Here is a 20,906-nt window from a genome sequence, read left to right on the forward strand (position 1 = left end):
AGGTCTCGAGACGATGCACGAGTCCTTCCGAGGCCAGGAAGTTTTGTCTTGTGTGTAGTGTCAGAGCAAACACAATTTGCTTGGGGGAGAGAATCAGTGTGGGGGGCTGTTTTTTCGTTGCTGCTAAAAGGGATTATGGGGCAACAGAGCTCCAGGGATGAATTTAATAAATGAGGAATGTTGGTAAACATGCCGTAGCCTTCTGAAGCCAGAGCAGCTCTTAGACCACAGAGAGCATCACCTCTGTACCCTTCATAGTGCTGTATAATTTATTTGTTTAAACAACATCCAAGAGTTCATAGTGGAGAGAGGGGCACAGACATCCCAGCCTGTAAGGAGCCTGCATTTAAAATTGACAATAGGGGAATTGTTCAATTTATTTATTTTCATTTATAGTCCATCCTTCTTGCCTGAACATTTTTCTGTTTTGTGCATTTTACCGAACGATGGAAGCACAGAAGCCTTGCTGCTACTGGTTTTAGGCAGAGAGTTCCCCAGTGTGGGAGCAGCCACAGAGAATGTGCAGAATTTTTGCAGGGAGGAAACTTCAGAGGGTTTTGTTCTGATGAGCAAAGCGGTCATGGCAGAACATAGCAGAAGAAGTGGTCATGCAGTGCCTTTAAGGGCATTGATCCAGCGGAGTTAGCCATATTAGTCAGTATTTGCAAAATAGGAAAGAGTCCAGTAGCACCTTTAAGACTAACCAACTTTACTGTAGCATAAGCTTTCGAGAACCACAGCTCCCTTCATCAGATGCATGGTGATGAGAGCTGTGGTTCTCGAAAGCTTAAGCTACAATAAAGTTGGTTAGTCTTAAAGGTGCTACTGGACTCTTTCCTATTTTAAGACCCTTGTATTCCATGGAAATTGAATGCAATTCTTCCAGAGAATCATGAAAAATCTGCAAAAATACTGCTTGTCTCCCATAAGGGTTCCATATAGAGAGGGCAGGATTTTCACTTTAGGTTTGGTCCGTTCCTTGCATTTTAAAATTTTTTAATTAAATATAAATTTTAACCAACAATCAATTAAACACGTAAACAATAACAAAGTGCAATTAGATCTTCTTGTATAGTCAACATTATCGTTCATGAACAATAGAAATAGTACATTGCTGTATCCATTTTGTGTGTGTGTGTGTGTGTGTGTGTGTGTGTGCCCTTAGCATTATGAGTCTAGAGTATCTTGTGCTTAGAAGAAGCTATACATCTGTTCAATGTGAATTTTTGTGTTTTTCCAAAATTCCAGTTTCAAACATTTTTGATATGACGTTGTTGTATTTTGTGAGTCTTTGATAGAGAGGTAGTCTATAAATGGCTGGCACTTTTCTGTGAAATCTAGACACCTAGCATAGTCTGTTGAATATTGTATAAAGCTTGTTATTTGTTCCCATACTTTATTATACCATATATTTATGTCGGGTGATTGAGGAGATTTCCAGTAGGATGCAGTAGATATTTTGGGGGCTACTTTGCGTGTTTTTAAACAACTGGTTGATTAATCCTCCTCTCCCCCCCCACCCCAATTTCTCCACCCTTCCTGTCAGATGCCCGAAGGTGGCACTGCCGAAATTTCTCCGGAGCTCCTTCTAAGCGAAGATGAAGATACTTCCCCAGACGAAGTGGTTTATTCCATCAGAACTCCGGTCAACGGGAAAGTGGTGCTGAAGTCATCGCCACAGAACTGGGCCCTGCGGTTCACTCAGGCCCAGATAAACAGCCAGCTGGTTCAATTCGTCCATGAAGGTGTGTACTTGAAAGAGGGAAACCCATGGCAGGACGGAAGGGGCAGACTCTGGAGTCTCTCTTTAGAACGCTCCTTTGACAGTCAAATCCAAGAGAAGGAGCCATTGCATTTCGTAAATGCAGGGCTGCAAGCAAAATCAGAATTCCTTCTATCTAGCGAAGAGTGGTGCAGAGTGGTAAGCCGCAGTACTGCAGCCCAAGCTCTGCTCACGACGTGAGTTCGATCCTGGCAGAAACCGGGTTCAGGTAGCCGGCTCAAAGTTAATTCAGCCTTCCATCCTTCCAAGGTCGGTAAAATGAGTACCCAGTTTCCTGGGGGTAAAGTGTAGATGACTGGGGAAGGCAATGGCAAACCACCCCGTAACAGAAGTCTGCCAAGAAAACGTCGTGATGCGACATCCCCTCATGGGTCAATAATGACTCAGTGCTTGCACAGGGGACTACCTTTACTTTTAGCTAATAAAAGTGCCCCGCTCGTATTCTAAGGAGCACCAGGTGGCATACGTGGTTGTCTCCCCTCCTCCACTGTATACACAAAACAACCCTGAGAGGTAGGCTGAGAGTGTGTGGCTAGCCTAAGGTCACCCAAGCTAGCTTCCATGTCAGAGTGGGGATTCGAAGCTGGGTCTCCTCAGATCCTAGTCCAACACTTTATCCATTACACCATGAAGGTTCAAGAATGTTGTGGCTTCTGATTATAAGAGAAAAAACAGAAAGAGAGGGACTTGTTCAGAACGGCCCCTTCCCTGCATCCTAGACCCCATCTCCCATTGTCCTTCCTTCCACAGGAACCCTGGAGGGAGGGTTTTCTTTCGATGTATCCGATGGAGAGAACATGTCCCCCGGACATTATTTTACTGTGCTCGCCCATAAGAAACCAACCATCACTCTGGAAAACAAGCAAGATTTAACCATTTGTCCAGGTAAGGGACTCACCAGGGAAGTTTGCCTATTTTTTTAACATATATTTTTTATTTTGTAAACGATAAAAGGGAAACAAAACAAAACAGGAACAGGAATACAAATTATACTAAAGGAAGATTACAAAGATTGTCTAGAATACAATAACCATATATTGTTTAAATACCATATTCGGATTGATAACAGCCGTTCTTGGAAGCATTTCGTCTCTCTCTCTTTTACTAGATCTCACTATTAAATCAAATACTAGATAGATAGATAGATAGATAGATAGATAGATAGACAGACAGACAGACAGACAGACAGACAGACAGACAGACAGACAGACAGACAGACAGACAGACAGACAGACAGACAGACAGACAGACAGACAGATAGATAGATAGATAGATAGATAGATAGATAGATAGATAGATAGATAGATAGATAGATAGATAGATAGATAGATAGATAGATAGATAGATAGATAGATTATTGTATATGATCATAGGCCTTCACAATCCAAAACCTTTCATTAAAAAGACAAAAAAGTACATGACTACAAATATAATTACATGCATAGAAATAAAATTACAATAAAATGCATTTTACCTAAAATGTAAATAGAAATATAATATTGTATTTTAAAGTATTTAACAATATCCATTGTTGTACTTTTCTTATCTCCAGACTAATTATATAAAATGTATTATGATCTAAACATTTTTAATACAAACAATAATATACTACGATATACCAAATTATGCTAATTATACTTTATTAGTCAAATTAAACAATTTGTTTCTATACCCTATTTTTAAAAATTTAAAACTTAAAGTAAACATTTGTGTAATCTCTGTTAATCAAACCTCATGGAAGTTTGCTTATTCTTGTATGTGTGTGGTGTTATTTATATTGTACTAATTTTAAAACTGCCTGGAGCCCAGATTTCAGAAACATTTAAATTGAGCATGTTTGGGCAATTAAAGAAGTGGGCCCAAATTTAGACTGTGGCAATGTGTGACGTTATGGACACGTGCACACAGAGCAGAACCACAAGTGACAAAAGGCACAGATTGGACACTTGTCAGCTTCCCTCAAGTTTTGATGGGAAATGTAGGCAGCTTGGTGGAATGTTGGACAAGTGTGACAGTTGAAAAGTCCATTGGACAGCAGTCGGAGAGCCAAGCTGCAAGACCAGGACGCCGACATTTCCCGCCAAAACTTGAGGGAAGCTGACAAGTGCCCAACCTGTGCCTTTTGTCACTTGTGGTTCTGCTCACAGTCTGCTAAAAGAATATCAACAGACAGGAGAATCTGGATTTATTTATTTACTTCGTTTCTATTCCACTTTTCTCCCCAGTGTGGACCCAAAGCGATTTTGGACATTTTTCCCATCTCCATTTTATCCTCACGAGGCTAAGCGTGTGTGACTGGCCTCAGGCCCACCCAGAGAGCTTCCGTGGCAGATTAGGGGTTTGAGCCTGGGTTTTCCAGATCCCTGTTCAACACTCTAACTACTACACCATACTGTCTGTTAAGGTCGCCTCACTACTATCCCTAGGCTGGTCTACCTGAGACTGAGATTGCAGAGGGAATGCTCTTCCATATATGCTTGCATGGAAGCTTCCATGGCAGAATGAGAATTCGAACCCAGGTCTCCCAGATCTTAGTCCACCACTCTAACAACTGCACCATGCTAGCTATCATGGTGCCACTGGTTGTGGTTTCCTATGAAAGGTACACTCAGTGACACCCCGCCCCAGTATGCTGTGACGTACTGTGCAAAATGGCCCTTTGTCATGTGCCATCTTAAACATTAAGGAGCACATGCGCCAAAATGCAGCTTTAACATTTCATACAAAACCTTCTGAGAGATATGATGCTAAATTCTGGAATAATACAGTCTCACTTGCCTTTTGGAAGTCCTCTTTTTTCTCGACTTACGCCATGTGCAAAATGTTCACTGCATCCTAACCGTTTCTTTCAAGGTTCTTCTCAGCCAATCACAAGCCAGAACTTGAAAGCAGTGGCCAATAATGAGGCAGAGACTCAGTCCATCGTCTACATTGTCGAACAGGCCCCGAAATTCGGCAAGTTAGTTCACAGCCAGAAGGGCAGTGATGGAGGGAATCTAAAGAACTTCACCCAGGCAGAGGCAAGTATATTGCTTTTATTTAAGATATTGAAACCTCCACATTTTACAGTTCGTGCACAAGGAAGGTTCCAAGACAATTCAATTGCGAACATACAAAGTAACAAACAAGCAATTTTTGAAAACCTGCTGCTAGTAAAAACAATAAAAACCACATCCACAACAATCATATTAATCAAAATAGGAATACAACTGAATTTTATACCCAAGCATTTCCCCTTTTTTAAAAATCCTCATTTTTGTTTAGGTGTTTCCCTTGCGCAGACCAAAACTCTGTGCCACTATTTTTGTCTCGTGTTCTATATCCTCTCGCCAAATTTTTCCCCATTAAATTTTAAATGTTATTTGTGTGTCAGTGGCGTATATAAATGATGCATCCGTAGCATCAAAATTAAATGAGGATTAGACTATCTAGTCTTTATATTCTTTTTGCCCTGTTTATAAATGAATGCCATTGCAGCCAAGAGGAATAAATATCCCCTGTCCTGCTTTTAAAAGCGAACCAACTCTATCCCCTCCAGCACCCCACCCCCTCAAAAAAACAAATCCTGTGTGTGTATGACCACACAAGCACTAGCCAATAGCCAGTGAATGAACTGAAATCCTGGTTGTTCTCCCCCAAATGAAATCCTGATTATTTCCCGCAACCCCCCCCCCCCCAAAACTCACTCCAGGGAAATGTGGGTACATTTGGGGTGCAATATTATCAAACCATTTCTATCACAAGATTCCGTCTTTTGACCCTACAAAAACACAAAATTATGGCACAAAACTGGGTAATGAAGACAAAGTGAAGCAAATTCACCTTCTATTGATTTAGTTTGTTCTTCCGTATGGTTTGACCTAGGTGGATAATGGAGAGATTTTATATCAGCATGAAATGCCAGACCAGCCTTTCTGGCTTCTCCAAGATGCTCTTCACTTCCGAATTTCCTCTCCATCCATAATCACAGACCCCTACATCCTCGGATTGTCCGTCTCTTTCGAAGTCAGCTGTCCCCAGCGCACCACTCCGCTGTGGAAAAACAAAGGTAAAGAAAACTCAAGTTTCACAGACCACACCTGTGCAATCAAGGTCTTGATTGTTCCTGGGGTGAAAGAGCTTGTGATGTCCCAGAGAAAGGAGTCAGTAAGGAAGCTGAAATTTGAGGAATGATTCTTTTACCTTGAGGGTGATGTACCAGCATCTATTCTCATCTGTTTAAGCTTGCAACATGCCCATGAAATATATTTGGTTGATGGAGAGAGAGAAACAGGCCCAAGGTCATCCCAGAATGGGGATTTAAACCTGGCCCTCCCCGGTCCTCGTCCAAACCAGCACCCAACACTTGCTCCGCTTTATGCATTTGTTATAGCTTAGTTATTGGAGGAGAAAGGCATTCCCAAAAATGATTCCGGAGCCAGTAATAAGTCCAGCAAAAAACCAAGGACTCTGCAATTCCAGCTGCCTCCGTAATCCCACAAAGGACTGTCGATTTGCTAAGAAATTTTGTACTGTAGGAAGATACCTTAGACCCAGTCTGTCCATTGGTCCATCTTAGTATTTTCTTCTCTCTGGCGCTGAGTCTCTGTCCAGGGTGTTGGATGAGGAATGCCTGCTTCCTGAGATTCTTTTAACTGGAGATTCCAGGAATTGAACTTGGGACTTTCTGCATGCAAAGCAGAGCCCAGCCAATGAACAGTCACTCTTTCTGTCTCCTCTCCTTCTCAGTCCCCAGTTACCCAGCTTTCCTCATTTCTCCCCCTCTTTCTTTTTCCTGATTCTCTCATTTTTCCTCATTCGTGCTTTCCCCCTTTCTCTTCCACTTTACTTGCATTTTTCAGCATGTGACTTTGTGTGTACACATACACACATTTGCACAAAGCTGTGTTATACAGAGTCAGCTCACTCATCCACCTTGCTTAGTATTTTCTACTCTGGTAGCATTTCTCTAGGATTCCAGGGCCGTTTCCACACTACTCAACTTCATCCGGAACGCTGCGGAACGTCGAGAAAAAAATACGGAAGATAGTGTCTTCTCGCGCGAGAAGACGCTATCTTCCACGGTTTTTTCACAATGTTCCGCAGCTTTCCGGATGAAGGTGAGTAGTGTGGAAACAGCCCAGGTCTCTCCTATCGCTTGAGATACAGCTGAACCTGACATCTTCTGTATGTTCATTCTCTTCACTGAGCCACGGGCCTTCACAAAGCCAATCTCACATGGATGTTTCTTTCTCTTTCAGGTCTCACAGTTCCAGAGGCCCAAAGCGCAGTGATTGACACCTCTGTGTTGGACGCTTCCAACCTCCTCGCCAAAGAACCAGAGTCCAAGAGAGCAGCATACGATGTGATCTTTCTGGTCACAGAACTACCCCATCACGGGAGCTTATCTCTCCCCGACGGGCCGGTCAATCGAAAGCATCCTTATTTCTTGCAATCCGACCTTGTGAAAGGGGGTTTGGAGTACGCACATCATGGGTCTGGTACCCTTGACGATCATTTCAGATTTAATGCCTGGCTGCGGCGCGTTGCTGTGGAATCACTTCAGCCTCCACAGAAAGGTGAAGAACTTATCGTTTCTGAAACATTCAACATAACAGTGAGCGATAGCAATGAGATGCCACCACGAGTGATCAGCCAAGGAGCAGTTCTACAGGTCCTCCATAATTCTCCTGTGATGCTGTCTCAAGAACACTTGAACGTCATTGATCCTGACAGTTCCCCGGATGAAATCAGGTATGACGTGCTTCCTGGGCCTTCCAGCGGCTACGTGGCGAGCATCCACAATCAGCAAGTCCCTGTGACCCAGTTTACCCAAGCAGATATCAATGCTGGGCTGTTAATGTTCATTGCCAACGAGACTTCCGCTCCCGGACCCTTAGACCTTTCTATCTCTGACGGACACAACCCATCCATCTTCACTTCTCTGGAAGTCATGATTCTTCCGGCGACCACATGGGCAACAAACCAGACACCTCTGGAAATTGATCAGGACGTTAATATGGCTTTGTTGTCCGCAGATCACCTTCTAGGGACTTCAGGCCAAGGCGAGCCAAACACTCAGTATAGACTCATCCGGGACCCGCAGTTTGGCCAAGTCAGGGTCGATCAAAACCCAGCCAGTGTCTTTTCACAGAAGCAGGTGGACAACAGGGAAGTGACATTCACATTCACAGACTTCACCTCCCCCAAAGACGAGTTCCAGTTCATTGCAACATCAGGAGGGGTCAATATATCAGGCACGGTGAACGTAACGGTCAGGGCCCTGGTCAAAACCCAGGAGGACATCCTTTGGCCCAGGGGGACCACCGTCCTACTCGACACCAAAATCCTAGACGCAAGTGAGCTGGCGAACAAGACAACGAGCGTTCCGGTTTTCAAGATCTTCAGAGCACCCCAAGGGAGCCATTTTGTGAAAGTCTCCAATGACAAAGGGGAACATCCCATCTCCATCGATGCCTTCAACCAGCACGACCTCGAGAGGGGGATGGTGGCATTAGAAATCTGGGATGCAGAAGACCCGGGACTCGGTCTCCAGCAAGACAGCTTCCAGTTCGAGCTGGTGGCCGAGGGAGTGCCCCCCGCTTTGGAGTCCGTGGCGTACACCACGGAGGCCTTCAACTCCTCCGCAGCATACGTTGCGACACTGCTCCATGTGCCGGATGTCCAAGACAGCAACCGCAGCCCCACAGCCCAAAGCATCACCCCTTCTTCCCAGATGCTTACAAGCCAGCCTCAAGGGTCAGAAAATCCCGGTCATGGCTCCAGCAAGCAGCCTGTGCTTCCAACCTCATGGGTGGGCCAAGGTGTGACCACCAGCACTTCTCCGGCAGAAAGAGGCCCGCTCCTCAGCTTCATCGAAGCCAACATGTTCAGTATCATCTTGCCCGTTTGCCTGATTCTCTTGCTTCTGGCTCTTATCCTACCCTTGCTGTTCTACGTCCACAAACGGAACAAGACCGGCAAACACAACGTCCAAGGGACGCCTCCCAAATACAAGAACGGGACTGTGGTGGACCAGGAAACCTTCAGGAAGACGGACCCTAACCAAACCATTCCTTTGATGACCGTCAACACGCTGGAGGCCAAAGGGCCCGTCTCGAAAGGGGCAGGAGGGCAGCAGGACCCAGAACTGCTCCAGTACTGTAGGACATCCAACCCGGCCTTAAAAAACAGCCAATATTGGGTCTGAGCACTGGGCCAGGGACTAACTCAAAATGACTTTCTCCCAATGGAATCAAAGCCTCACTGGTGTTTTAAGGGTCTTCTCGCCTTCTCCTTCCTTCTCCTCACCTTCCTCTTTGTTGAAAGATATGAGACAGTCCCTTGGATATAAGCAGGTCCCTTTATTCTTTGGGGCCTTTATTCTTTGTGGATTATCTAATCGTGGTTTCCTCAAAGACTCTGGCTTATCAGCAGGGAAACCTGTACCAAAGCAAACATGATTCAAACAGGATTGTGCGTGTGATTCCAAGGGAGGGCAGGAAAGTTGCAGGAAACTTTTTTCCTGGAATCTCAGCTTTCCCTTCTTTAAAAAGAAAAAAGACAGCAAGTTTCTAGCCTTTTTGATGGCAAAGAAATGCCAGAAAGTATTTGAGCGATCCCAAAACTTGGACTCTGGAGAGGAACTGAATAAGATTTCCAGTGGTCCAGGTTGGGGGATTTTGGTGTCTTGGAAAGCTCCTCCCATAACATGAAATGTTGCAAGACATCAAACGTTGCCAAATAAAATAGATGACCTAGGAGAAAGCAGACACATTTGCATAATATATGCAGGTCACTGAATTTTGCTTTTCTGAGAGTAGGATTTTAAACAGAGCAAAACATACACCGCCCTTGGTCTTAAGCCATTGCAAATGTGTCTGTCTCCTGAAGATGAGTAAAACATGCAGTTTATGGGGCAAACACAAGAGGCCTGGAGGGATTTTTTTTTTCCCAAGCAAATATTTGGATATCTAAGCAATTAAATATCAGGTGATTTGCGGGTGGGGCACAGTTGTTGCAACAAGCAAAGCCTTAATAGAAGATGCCAGTTTGCTCTGAATCATTGGTTCCAATCCACAGCAGGAGTTCCCCACATGTCAAGATTTCCACGGATCTTTCCCAAAATCTGGAGGATTAAGAGTCAGTTGCACTCATTTTCAAAGGGAGATGAAATTAGTTTTGCTAAAGCTGGTCAGAGCTGACTGGTCTATTAGATTGGAAAACCTCCCTGCCTGGGAAAATGAAGCAATCGACACTTTTTTTGCAGGGAAAATTATGCCTCATGTATCATTCCTCCCTCCAGATATCTTTGGTCTGGCTTACCCATACAGTGAAAAGAAATGGTAGAGTTCTACAGTGGTAGAATGGACAGTGCAGCTTTAGCTTGCTTCCCTATGTTAAGTACTGCTTCCAAAAGAAAATTAGCTCCTCAGGCAAAGAGCCTTTCCCCCTGAAGTGCTAATTTTCTGCTTGCCAGGAGTTGTCTGCCACAGAGCAGCCTTTAAAAATGAAATCTGGCACCTGAAATCTGAAATGGGGCTGTCTATTCTAGCACACTTTAGGGTCATCACCACCACCATTCTCTGGGCTACAGAAATCAGATCCCCCGGAGGAAATGGCTGCTTTGAAGGGTGACTCTGTAGTATCGTGTCACCTCTGAGCTCATTCTCCTCCCCAAATTCCACCCACCCAAGCACTGCCTCCAGACCCCCAGGGATTCCTCAAGCCAGGGTTGGCAACCTAGAACTCTCCCCACACCCCAGAAGAAAGCAGAAAGAGGGGTAAGTGGAGAGCTGTGCTAATAAGAGAGGCCTCCTTGAGGGTAACACCCTGTTTCTGAGGAAAGGCCTGTTCAGGAGTAAAGGTCTACTTGAGAGCAAGGTAAGGGAGCCATGAAATGGGTGTGGCTGACAAGATGCTTATAAAAGGCAGAGTAAGAGCCCTGGTAGCTTTTTGTGGGAGGGATTAATTTTTTTTCTGGCTGCATAGTTTGCCCTTTTCCCCATCTTCGTAGCAGCTCTTGGAGCTTTCCTTTCCAATCTTGTCCTTGATGTAGGCCTTTTAAGACTTCCGTATGCAAAGGATAATGCAATTAGATCTCGATTCATGCAATCAATCCATGTTCCTTTTTGCTCTCAGGCAGTCCTCCAGGTCGAGATATTTCATGTTTCTACCTTCAAACTAAATGCACAAAAGGGGTGGCACTGAACTAGTCTAGCCTCGACACTGGGTAGGCCATAGGTCTTTGGAGAAAGCAAGAAAGGCTGTAAGCCAAGAACGAGAGGGAAGGGCTCGTCCAAATAACCATAACAATGTTTAAAGTTATAATTCGGGTTATTATTTTTTTTATAAATGTCTATCCAACGCTGCTTCACACCGCTTGGGTAATTTATAACAAGGTGACCAAGATTGTCAGAGTTGAAATAAAACAGGCTATTTTTAAAGTGTTGTGTGGAGATTTTCTGCCCCTGGTAGGCCAGCCTGTGGGTTTAAGATAATGGTGTAAAATGGGTCAGGTCAAGGTATTAACTGTGCTGTCGTTCTTCCAGCTATATCTTTTGCTTAGATGCAAAGAGAGGAAGCAATAACAGATAACAGAGAGTGCCGTAGATTGTGTACATATCCTTCCACTCATTGCTGACCAGTTGCCACCTGTTGCTACATGCTTAGAATTAAGAAGATATCTTTTTCAGTAATGCCAATTCTCAGAGCCAGTTTGGTGTAGTGGTTAAGAGCAGCAGGACTCTAATCTGGAGAGCCAGGTTTGATTCCCTACTCCTCCACTTGAAGCCAGTTGGGTGACCTTGGGTCAGTCACAGCTCTCTCAGCCCAACCCAACTCACAGGGTGATTGTTGTTGTGGGGATTATAATAACACAACACTTTGTAAACCACTCTGAATGGGCGTCCTGAAGGGCAGTATATAAGCACAAGGTAATGATTAGGTTATTATGTATCTGCATTATCTTGTTCTAACCCTTACAACAGCCTAGTAAGGCAGACCAAGGTGATTGTTAATGTCCACCAATATTGTTTAGGGTTATGCCAGCTGGGGTTGGTGGGGTTCGGATGGACAGAGAAGGATAGAATATCATAGAGTCCACTCTCCAGAACAGCCATTTCCTCCAGGGCTGATCTCTGTTGTCTGGAGATCAAATAATTCTGTGAGATCTTCAGGCCCTTCTTGGAGGCTGGTGGTCCGAATATTGATATCCCCATAGTGCAGTGGGGGCAGTCTGGGGGCAGCAAAGGAAAAAGTTCTTGCCTGGCTAATGCTGTGTTGCAAATGGTCCTCAGCTGGGCTGCACTGTGACCTCAGGTTCCAGGCCAGTCAAGGTGTCAATCAAAACTGCACTGTGAACTAGGCCAAGGATCAAATGCGGAACCAAATACAGCTCATAATGCAGTTGGCTTGGATGTTCATAAATCCAATCAGTAATCAGGTTCCCAGATGTGTAATTTAGTTTGAAAAGCAGCTACAGGGATGGGGGTATATAGGTCAGGACGGCAGCGCCGGGGAAGGGAGGGAAGCCATGTCTGTGCTACGCAAAACTGTCTAAAAGCAACTTGAGAACAGTTCGACTGGGGCGACGTTGTGGGGAGGCAGCGTGTTCGTCTCCTCCCTGGCTGCTTTGTGAGGTTAAATGTATGTCAGGGGGTTGGACCGCAGATCCCCAGTGCATTTGATCTTGAGCGCATGACGTTGCATATCTACTGTATGGAAAACATGCTTTTCTTCTTTGTTTCACGTTTCAAGGCTGAGAGTTGGAATCCAGTTTCAAAACAGGTTCGAGTGCCGGCTGAACCCTGTTTCCAATTAAACTCGGTCGCTCCAAGACTTGCCCGGGAGTGTGAAGGGAAGGGGAAATACCAGCCGGGAAAGATTATAAATAACCCCCAACTTCTTTGACTTCCTTCCCACCTCACCGGAGGTGCTGGGAGCACCTAAGAGATTGTGTGCCTACATCATCTATGCGTTGGCATTCTGTGCACAGGGAAATGCATAGAAGAAGTGCACAGCGCACTTCTAAATATCTGGCAGGATGCACTGGGTCAATGTCCGTCCATGCAATCACTGAAAAGAAGAGCCCTGGTGGATCAGAACAGCGGTCTATCTACTCCAGCATCCTGTTTCAGTCATTTGCCCGGGACGGCCAAATGAACAGGGCAGAGAGGCCCAGACCTTCCCCCTGATATTGCCGCCCAGCACTGGCATGCGGAGGCTTACGGAATATGGAGGTTCCTTTTGGCCACCCTGGCTATTTACCACTGTGTTTCTGGCAGAGTTCACAGCTCTTCCCCCTGTACCCCTTTTATCTCCACAACAGCCTTGTGAGCTAGGTTGGGCGGCAAGAGAGTGGTTGGTCCGAAGCGGGTTTAATGGGAGAGGCGGTGATCAGAGAACCTGGGTTTCCAAGGTGCTATGCAACACTCTGACCTACTACTTCGGCGGCCTTGAGTCAGAAGGAAAGGCAAGCAGGGTGGGGTGGGGTAAATTTGTTAATAAAACCAATGAATCAATGCATTGAAACGAAAAGAAGACTCTCTCTCCTTCCCACACTCCTCATATTTGTATGTCGGAGAAGCAGTGTCGCCAATGTCTTCCTTCTGAGATTATTGATGAAAGGAGAGGGCATGTGGAGCAGGAGGAGAGAAGGGGATTCTGGGACACAAGGTCCTCAGGTCAGCTGTGCGATGAATAGGCTGTTTCTTTCCAGGGACCGGCATGCCCTGTCTGTCAGATGTACGACGGCAACGTTGGAGTTCAGAGGTCTTTCGAGGGGCAACCGTTGCCTTCTTTTCCTCTGCCAAGAGGTCAGCGGTTTACTCAAGGCACGCCACCATTTGATGGGGGAGACAGCTGTCTGTCATGTTCTTGCGAATGGAATTCTTGGGTGAACTGGTGGTCAGACTGGGTGTCTGAGAGGCGCCATGTCGGCTGGATAGTGTGGGTCCACGTCACGGAACCGTATCCCCACCCAAATTCCTAACACGTAGAAAACAAGTGCGTCAAACAGAATTCTAGGCTGGAGGCTCCCTGACGTGCTCCTTTTCTAAGTGCAATGATTTCTTTGGGAAGGGGGAAGGAACAGCTATCAGACACGTGAGCCCTCCACATGCTACAATTCAGACCCAAGTTGACCGCCTCATTATCCAGAACGCAGCAGTCAGTGGCTGTTCTTCCGGCAGCCGAGAGGTTTGGCCAGAGTTCTCTCTATGAGCCATGCAACCCATTCAGAGCTGGAGAACAGAGGCAGGCAGCTATGACTCAATTCAGCAAACACCTCTTTCTTGAGTGACAAAGGACATTTGGGCTCTGCTTCCTGAAAGAGGGGCATGGAGGTAAAAAGAAACAGTCTTTAGCTGTTTAATCTCCCAGTGGGGCCTCCAAATGGCATGTTGAGAGCAAGCGCTGCCCAGGTGTTGAACTTTGGCCTGGGTTCAAATCCCACCATGGCCTGGAATGCAATGGGCAAGTCCTTGAACAAGCCATTAGACTGCAGTTCCTTTTCTGTGAAAAGTGAACAACAGTAGTCAGTGGGAAAGGAAATAAGGAAGCATGAAAAAGGGAGTTTTGACTCTTTGCACAGACAAATGGGTGATAGCGTTTGCCCATACTGATACTGGCATGTCTTCAGCTCTGGCTGGTTATGTTTCACCTCTGCATTATCGCATTTTGCTGCGTGATCCCCAACTGGCTGGGATCACTCATGAGATTATGTGATTCCCTAGTTGGCTGTGCTCACTCATAAGAATATGTGATCCCCAATTAGCTGGGATCACTCATGAGAATATGTGATCCCCAATTAGCTGGGATCACTCATGAGAATATGTGATCCCCAATTGGCTGGGCTCACTCATGAGAATATGTGATCCCTAATTGGCTGGGATTGCTTGTGAGAATATGTGATCCCCAATTGGCTGTAACAACGCATGTAAAGCTGGAGAAATAGCAGCAAATCTGCAACAGTCTCAGAGAAACAGTGGCAGCAGACAGTTGGAAGACAACCATTCTCAACATCAGAGACATTTGGTGTTTCAAGACTACAGAAACACTGCTCTTTTACACACATACTCAAAATGAAATGGCTAGATTATCAGCACAGCCCTAATAAAAACAGGAAATGAATATCACTATGTATAGATATGCAAGCAAAGGTTTTATTTCAGTTGATAATAGGGATTGTATGTCATAGGCTACTAATACTGGAAGATTGCCTCACCTAATCTCTTTAACCCTGCAGTTATTTCCTTCACCAAGGACACTGCAAACGCTATTCAAAACAAGCATTTAAACAGTACTTTCAATTGCTGGTGGCCCTGATTGGGCAGAAAGGCAAGATATAAATGTCATCAGGGCTCATTTCGAGGGGGAACGCGCAGGAACGCAGTTCCGGCAGTTCCCCAAAGAGGTCACATGTCAGGTGGCCCCGCCCACCTGACTTGGCCATTTGGGGCCCGTTTCAGCCTGGACACATGCTCCTACTCAGCAGCGGCCCGATCCTGACCATTTTGGGCCCCTTTTCGGCCATTTTCAGCCCCTTTTTGCCATTTTTGGGCCCAATTTCGGCCCTGAACGGCCAGGATTGTGTCCAAAACAGCCAGGATAGGTGATGTCAGGGGGTGTGGCATATGCAAACCAGTTATGCCAACGACACACTTCCGGTGATGGCAAGGGGTGTGGCATATGCTAATGAGTTATGCTAATGAGTTATGCTAAGTTCCTCCAGCTCTTTTTCTACGAAATGACCCCTGAATGTCATCAATAAAATACATACAGTTATTTCAGTAATCCTTACAGCCACCCTATAAGGCGGACTTACAGGATTAGTTCATGGCTGAAGTGAGTTTCGAAATCAGAGTCTCTGCAGTTTGCTGCCTCTCTGGACAGTCATCGGTTCTCACGCAGCAGCGGCAACAACCCGCCGGCTTTTTCTGCCTTGCCTGGATAGCCAAGTGCACCCAGATGACCCTGGCTAACCAGCAGTGACCTCAACACGATTTGGTCTCCAGTCGGAGGGGCAGGGGAAGGTGGCGACGCCTTTTTGGATTTGGCTGCCCTGTCTCAGACTCTCTCTTAGGGCAAGCAGCTTGCACAATACATTGTTTGCTACAGGGAGTACTAACTCATCGCTCTCTGGCCCAACAACTGCTTCCCTTCAGCCCCTACGCTGATCACGCCTACTCTGTACACAAAGTATTTAAGTATGGTCAGCTAGGAATGCCAAGCTTACCTCAGAGAGAGGCAGTGTGGTGTAGTGGTTAATAATAATAATAATAATAATAACAACAACAACAACAACATTTGTTTTATATACCACCCTTCAGGACAACTTAATGCCCACTCAGAGAGGTTTACAAAGTATGTTATTATTATCCCCACAACAAAACACCCTGTGAGGTGGGTGGGGCTGAGAGAGCTCTGAGAGAGCTGAGACTGTCCCAAGGTCACCCAGCTGGCTTCAAGCGGAGGAGAGGGGAATCGAACCCAGTTCTCCAGATGAGAGTCCAGATTAACCACTACATCAAACTGATTAGAGGGATGAACTATTTACCAAAGAGTCATGACGAGTCCCTATCTCCATCATAGGTTTCTCTGGGGCCAATCTCTCAGCCTAACCTACCTTGCAGGGTTGTTGTGAGAGGAGGAGAACCAAAATAAGCCACACGGAGCCCCTTGGAGGAAGCATGAGATTAAAACTGGATAGACTAATCATGGGATCATAGTCACCGAATAGCCAGTGAGAGGCTCTGAGAAATTAATTCAAAGGCAGAGGAAAGAGGCCCTGGATAATCAGTGCTTCCTTGCCTTCCTCTCAAAGATAATCGGTGCTGTCTGCCCCACCAGAAGCAGTAGAGCTGAATTAAAATAATGATAGAAGGGGGAAGTTGCTCTTAAACAAGTTGGCTGCCCGAAGCAACCCGATGCGTATATCCCAGCCGCTCTTGAGTATCTGCTGCCGGTTTCCAGATGTTTTGCAAAGGATCTTCTATTAGCAACAGGGTGACCTTTCAACAATTCAAGGCTCTGTCAGCCTGGTAACGTTTCAAAGCCGAGATTGACTTGACGGAATCCTTCCACACCCGTGTTATGCACCGCCCCGTTAGGGCAACAAGCAGAAAAAACTTCTGCATTCACTCACTTCTTCCTGACTGCAGCAATTCCAAAAAGCATCCCAGTGCAATAACAATGATGCCAAGAAAACCACTGGGGTGTAGCGGTAAGGGCTGGAATAAAGGTGGGGAGGCACCGGTTCAAATTCTCACTTGTCGTGGAACTCTCTGAGCAATCTTGGTTCCAGTCATCCTCCCTCACCGTTGCCTACCACACAGGGTTGTGGCAAAGATGAAACAAACCATATACCCTGCCCTACAAACCGTATATACTGCCTTGAATGAGGAATGGTTATGCCATAAATTTGAAAGCTGGAGTTTGGGGGGGGAGCAACACTGCTTTAAGCACATTGGTGCACCCACCCTAACTATGGGCTTGACACCAAATTTTTTTTTTGCCCTAAAAGGTATGAAAATTGTTTCTTGGTAAAGTTGCCAAGTCAGGGTTGGGAAATTCCTGGAGATTTAGGGGTGGAGCTTGAGACGGGTGGGGTAGGGAGAGGAGAAATAACTTCCTCAGGGTATAATTCCATAGAGCCCACCCTCCAAAGCAGCCATTTTCTCCAATGGAACTGGCCTCTATAATCTGGAGTTCAATTGTAATTCTGGGATAACGTCAGCCCCCACCTGGAGGTTTGGCAACCATATCTTGGTGATATAAACTTGGTGATATAAAATGGTACTTTTCCTGCAATCTACTTCAGAGAAACAATAGTCCATTTATGCTCTGCATTGTGCTTCACAGTATTTGGGATAGCTCCTGCAGCTGATACTAGAGGGGTGTTAAATGAACTGCTTTGACGTTCCAGACAAGCTTTATCTCCAAGACAAGGTTTTGCTATTTCTTTTCCTTCATTTTCATAGCCTCTCTACACAAGACATTTTACACTGGGATCTCAAGTGACTTAGGGCCAAGATAGAAGTGACAAATTACACTTGAATGGCAAGTGAACAGACTCACATGTATTCCTCCCTGTGCACTTGCGCTCCACTTGCGCTCCACGCAATCACGTGGAGCGCAAGTGAACAGGGAGGAATACATGTGAGGGCCAAGCTACAAGTGACGAATGACACTTGAACGGCAAGTGGATTAAGTGGAGGGCAAGTGAACAGGGAGGAATACACTTGCCGTTCAAGTGTCATTCGTCACTTGTAGTTTGGCCCTGAGTCTGTTCACTTGCCATTCAAGCGTAATTCGTCACTTCTAGCTTGGCCCTTACTTTCTGTGTGATCTTATATTCAAGTGTACTCTGTCTCCCTAGCTATGTATCTGTGTCCACAATGGGAGAACAAGGCCGTTTTCACACTGCTTACTGGCCATGGAACGTCGCGCCGTGCTCCCGGAACGACAGCGTCTTCCTGGCGCAATTTCACGCGAGAACGGTTGTAGAAAGATTCTCAGTTTCTTCAGTATTATGGTAGGGTTTGAAGGATGATTTAGTATGAAATCCTAAACAGAGCTACTCCAATCTAAGCCCATTGAAATTAACAGGCTTAGATGGGAGTAACTCTGCTTAGGATTTCACTGTTTAAGGGGGCGGTGAGTAACTCATAGGTGTGTTTCGAAGAAACTCCAGGAATCAGGGAAGAAAAGTCCCACGAGAACCTGCGATGCAGAGACTACAAAAGTGAACCTTGTGGGCAGAAGTATAGTTATCAGTTTTGTTGTGTGTCTCACCCACCCCCGTCCAGAAACCTTTTTTTGATATTTTACATATTGCAATAATTTTATCAATTGCATTTTTTCTCATTTCATTTTTCTCTCCTTTTCCAAGATATCTGGAGAACCTTGTATTTGAGATACTGGTAATAAATAAAATAACAAATAAAAAGGAAACATGAATCAAAGGATAAAGTCATGGAGCACAGTAACAGTGCGATCCTAAAAATAAGTCCACTCAATGGTGCTTTACTCCCAGGAAAGCATTTGTAGAGTTCTCTTGGAAGGAGAACTAGGAATCTTTATTGGATCTCAGATGAAAGCCGTGTACAGAATTGAGGGAGGGCCTGAAAAACAGGAGATATTGGGGGGGTGGGGCAGCAAAGAACCGAATAATGGGATCAGCCCAGGCAGTCTGTCCTGCTTGGTGAGGCTGTGGGTCCTGATATAGCGTTGCCAACTGCAGCTTGGAAAATTCCTGGAGATTTGGGGGCAAAGCCTGGAGAAGAGGGAGTTTGGGAAGGAGAGAGCTCAGCACAAATGTGATGTCATAGAGTCTGTCCTTCAAAGCTGTCATTTCTTCCTGGTCATAGATCCAGAGGAGTTAGCTGTGTTAGCCTGTAGTTGCAAGTTAGTAAAGAGTTCAGCAGCACCTTTAAGACTAACCAACTTTATTGTGGCATAAGCTTTCGAGAACCACAGCTCTGGTTCCTGTGTATTGCAGGTCTTAAAGGTGCTACTGGACTCTTCGCTATTTCTTCCTGGGGAACTGATCTCTATAGCCTGGAGATCAGTTGCAAAACTGGGAGGCCTTCAGGCTCCACCTGGAGGCTGGCAATCCTATAAGAGGCAATGATTAAAAGTTTTGTTGTTGCTGTTGTTGCTTGTACTTCGTGGACTTCAGGTTCATCTTCGAAACACCAAACAGAGTATGCCAAAAAAACAATGACAAAGACAACTTCTGTTTATGGCCCACACAAGCTAACTCCTTTGTGAGGATTTTAATTTAGGAATTACTCTTCAAGGATTGAAGAGGGGGCGGTTTGCATAAAATAAAACATTTGTCGGCAGCTGTTTTTATTTGCTCTGATTGCTGTCAGCCTTTTACAGCTGTTTGACCCTCAGTTCGCTGCAATACACTGGAAGCCCCTAGAGAGATGCTCCAACGGAACTCTAACAGCTTTGCACACAAAAAGCCTCTGGAAAGTTTATATAGAAAGTACCTGCCCTAGATAGCCCAAGCAAGCCCAGTCTCATCAGATCTTGGAAGCTAAGCAGGGTCAGCCTTGGTTAGTAATTGGATGGGGGACCTCCAGCGAAGTCCACGGTTGCAGAGGCGCAGGCAATGGCAAGCCACCTCTGTCAATCTCATGCTGTGAAAGCCCACCAGAGGTCGCCTTAAGTCTGCTATGACTTGACAGCACTCTCCACCACCACACTTGACTAGCGCCTTCAACAAGTGGTTGCTCCTTGGGAATGAAAAAGCACTGTGAATTCTGGGGTGCCCTCATCCTCTTCTTGGACATTTGGGGTTAGCTCCTGAGCACTTAATGGGGCTAGCCCAAAATATCCACATCCCACTACTCAACAGCCAGTGTCAAAACCTCTCTTAAAGAGCCTCCTCAAGTTTGAATCCCAAGCCACAACCGTCTGCCCAAGATTTCCTTTTAGAATTTGTCCTGCAGTTCAGAAATATCCGTGTCCTTCTCTGCCTCGTTTAACGATGCCCTTGAAGGTCGCTGCTTCTGTAACAGGTAGGGATTGGGTCACATAGAACCCTTCCTCTAGTGAAATCGAAAAGAGTCCAGTAGCACCTTTAAGACTAACCAACTTTACTGTAGCATAAGCTTTCGAGAACCACAGCTCTCTTCATCACATGCATCTGACGAAGAGAGCTGTGGTTCTCGAAAGCTTATGCTACAGTAAAGTTGGTTAGTCTTAAAGGTGCTACTGGACTCTTTTCAATTTTGCTACTACAGACTTACATGGCTAACTCCTCCGGATCTTCCTCTAGTGGCTATCTCTAATAGCCAATTCACTTTCTCAGAAACCTTGCTATTATAATAATAACATGGTAATGGTTCATTTGTATACTACTCTTCTGGATATATTAGTGCCCCCCCAGAGCGGTGAACAAAGTCAGTGCTATTAGCCCCACAATTATTCCCTCAGAGAAGGGGGTGGATTATACATTATAGTGGTTAAAGTGTCCAGCGAAAATCTGGGAGATGCGAGTTCAAATCCCCACTCAGCAACAAAGCTTACTGTGTGACCAGTCCGTTGCAGGGTTGTTGTGAGGACAAAATGGGAGTTGGAGAACCTGGTAGGCCATGGTTGTTGTGGGTTTTCCGGGCTGTATTGCCGTGGT

At 45.5% G+C, this 20,906-nt stretch overlaps 1 protein-coding gene across 1 annotated transcript in view; it reads left to right on the forward strand.

The window, feature by feature from the left end:
* Nucleotides 1-11,308, forward strand: part of CSPG4 (chondroitin sulfate proteoglycan 4) — a 30,582-nt gene extending 19,274 nt beyond the window's left edge. Inside the window, exons 7-11 of the mRNA XM_055002309.1 lie at nucleotides 1,547-1,745; nucleotides 2,534-2,668; nucleotides 4,637-4,803; nucleotides 5,648-5,831; nucleotides 7,024-11,308. Of these exons, the coding sequence (XP_054858284.1) occupies nucleotides 1,547-1,745; nucleotides 2,534-2,668; nucleotides 4,637-4,803; nucleotides 5,648-5,831; nucleotides 7,024-8,972 (2,634 nt within the window). The 3' untranslated portion in view covers nucleotides 8,973-11,308. The remainder of the gene's footprint in view (nucleotides 1-1,546; nucleotides 1,746-2,533; nucleotides 2,669-4,636; nucleotides 4,804-5,647; nucleotides 5,832-7,023) is intronic.
* The last annotated feature ends 9,598 nt before the right edge of the window (nucleotides 11,309-20,906 follow it).

This window comes from Eublepharis macularius, chromosome 18, assembly GCF_028583425.1.
Source record: "Eublepharis macularius isolate TG4126 chromosome 18, MPM_Emac_v1.0, whole genome shotgun sequence".
Lineage (NCBI taxonomy): Eukaryota > Metazoa > Chordata > Lepidosauria > Squamata > Eublepharidae > Eublepharis > Eublepharis macularius.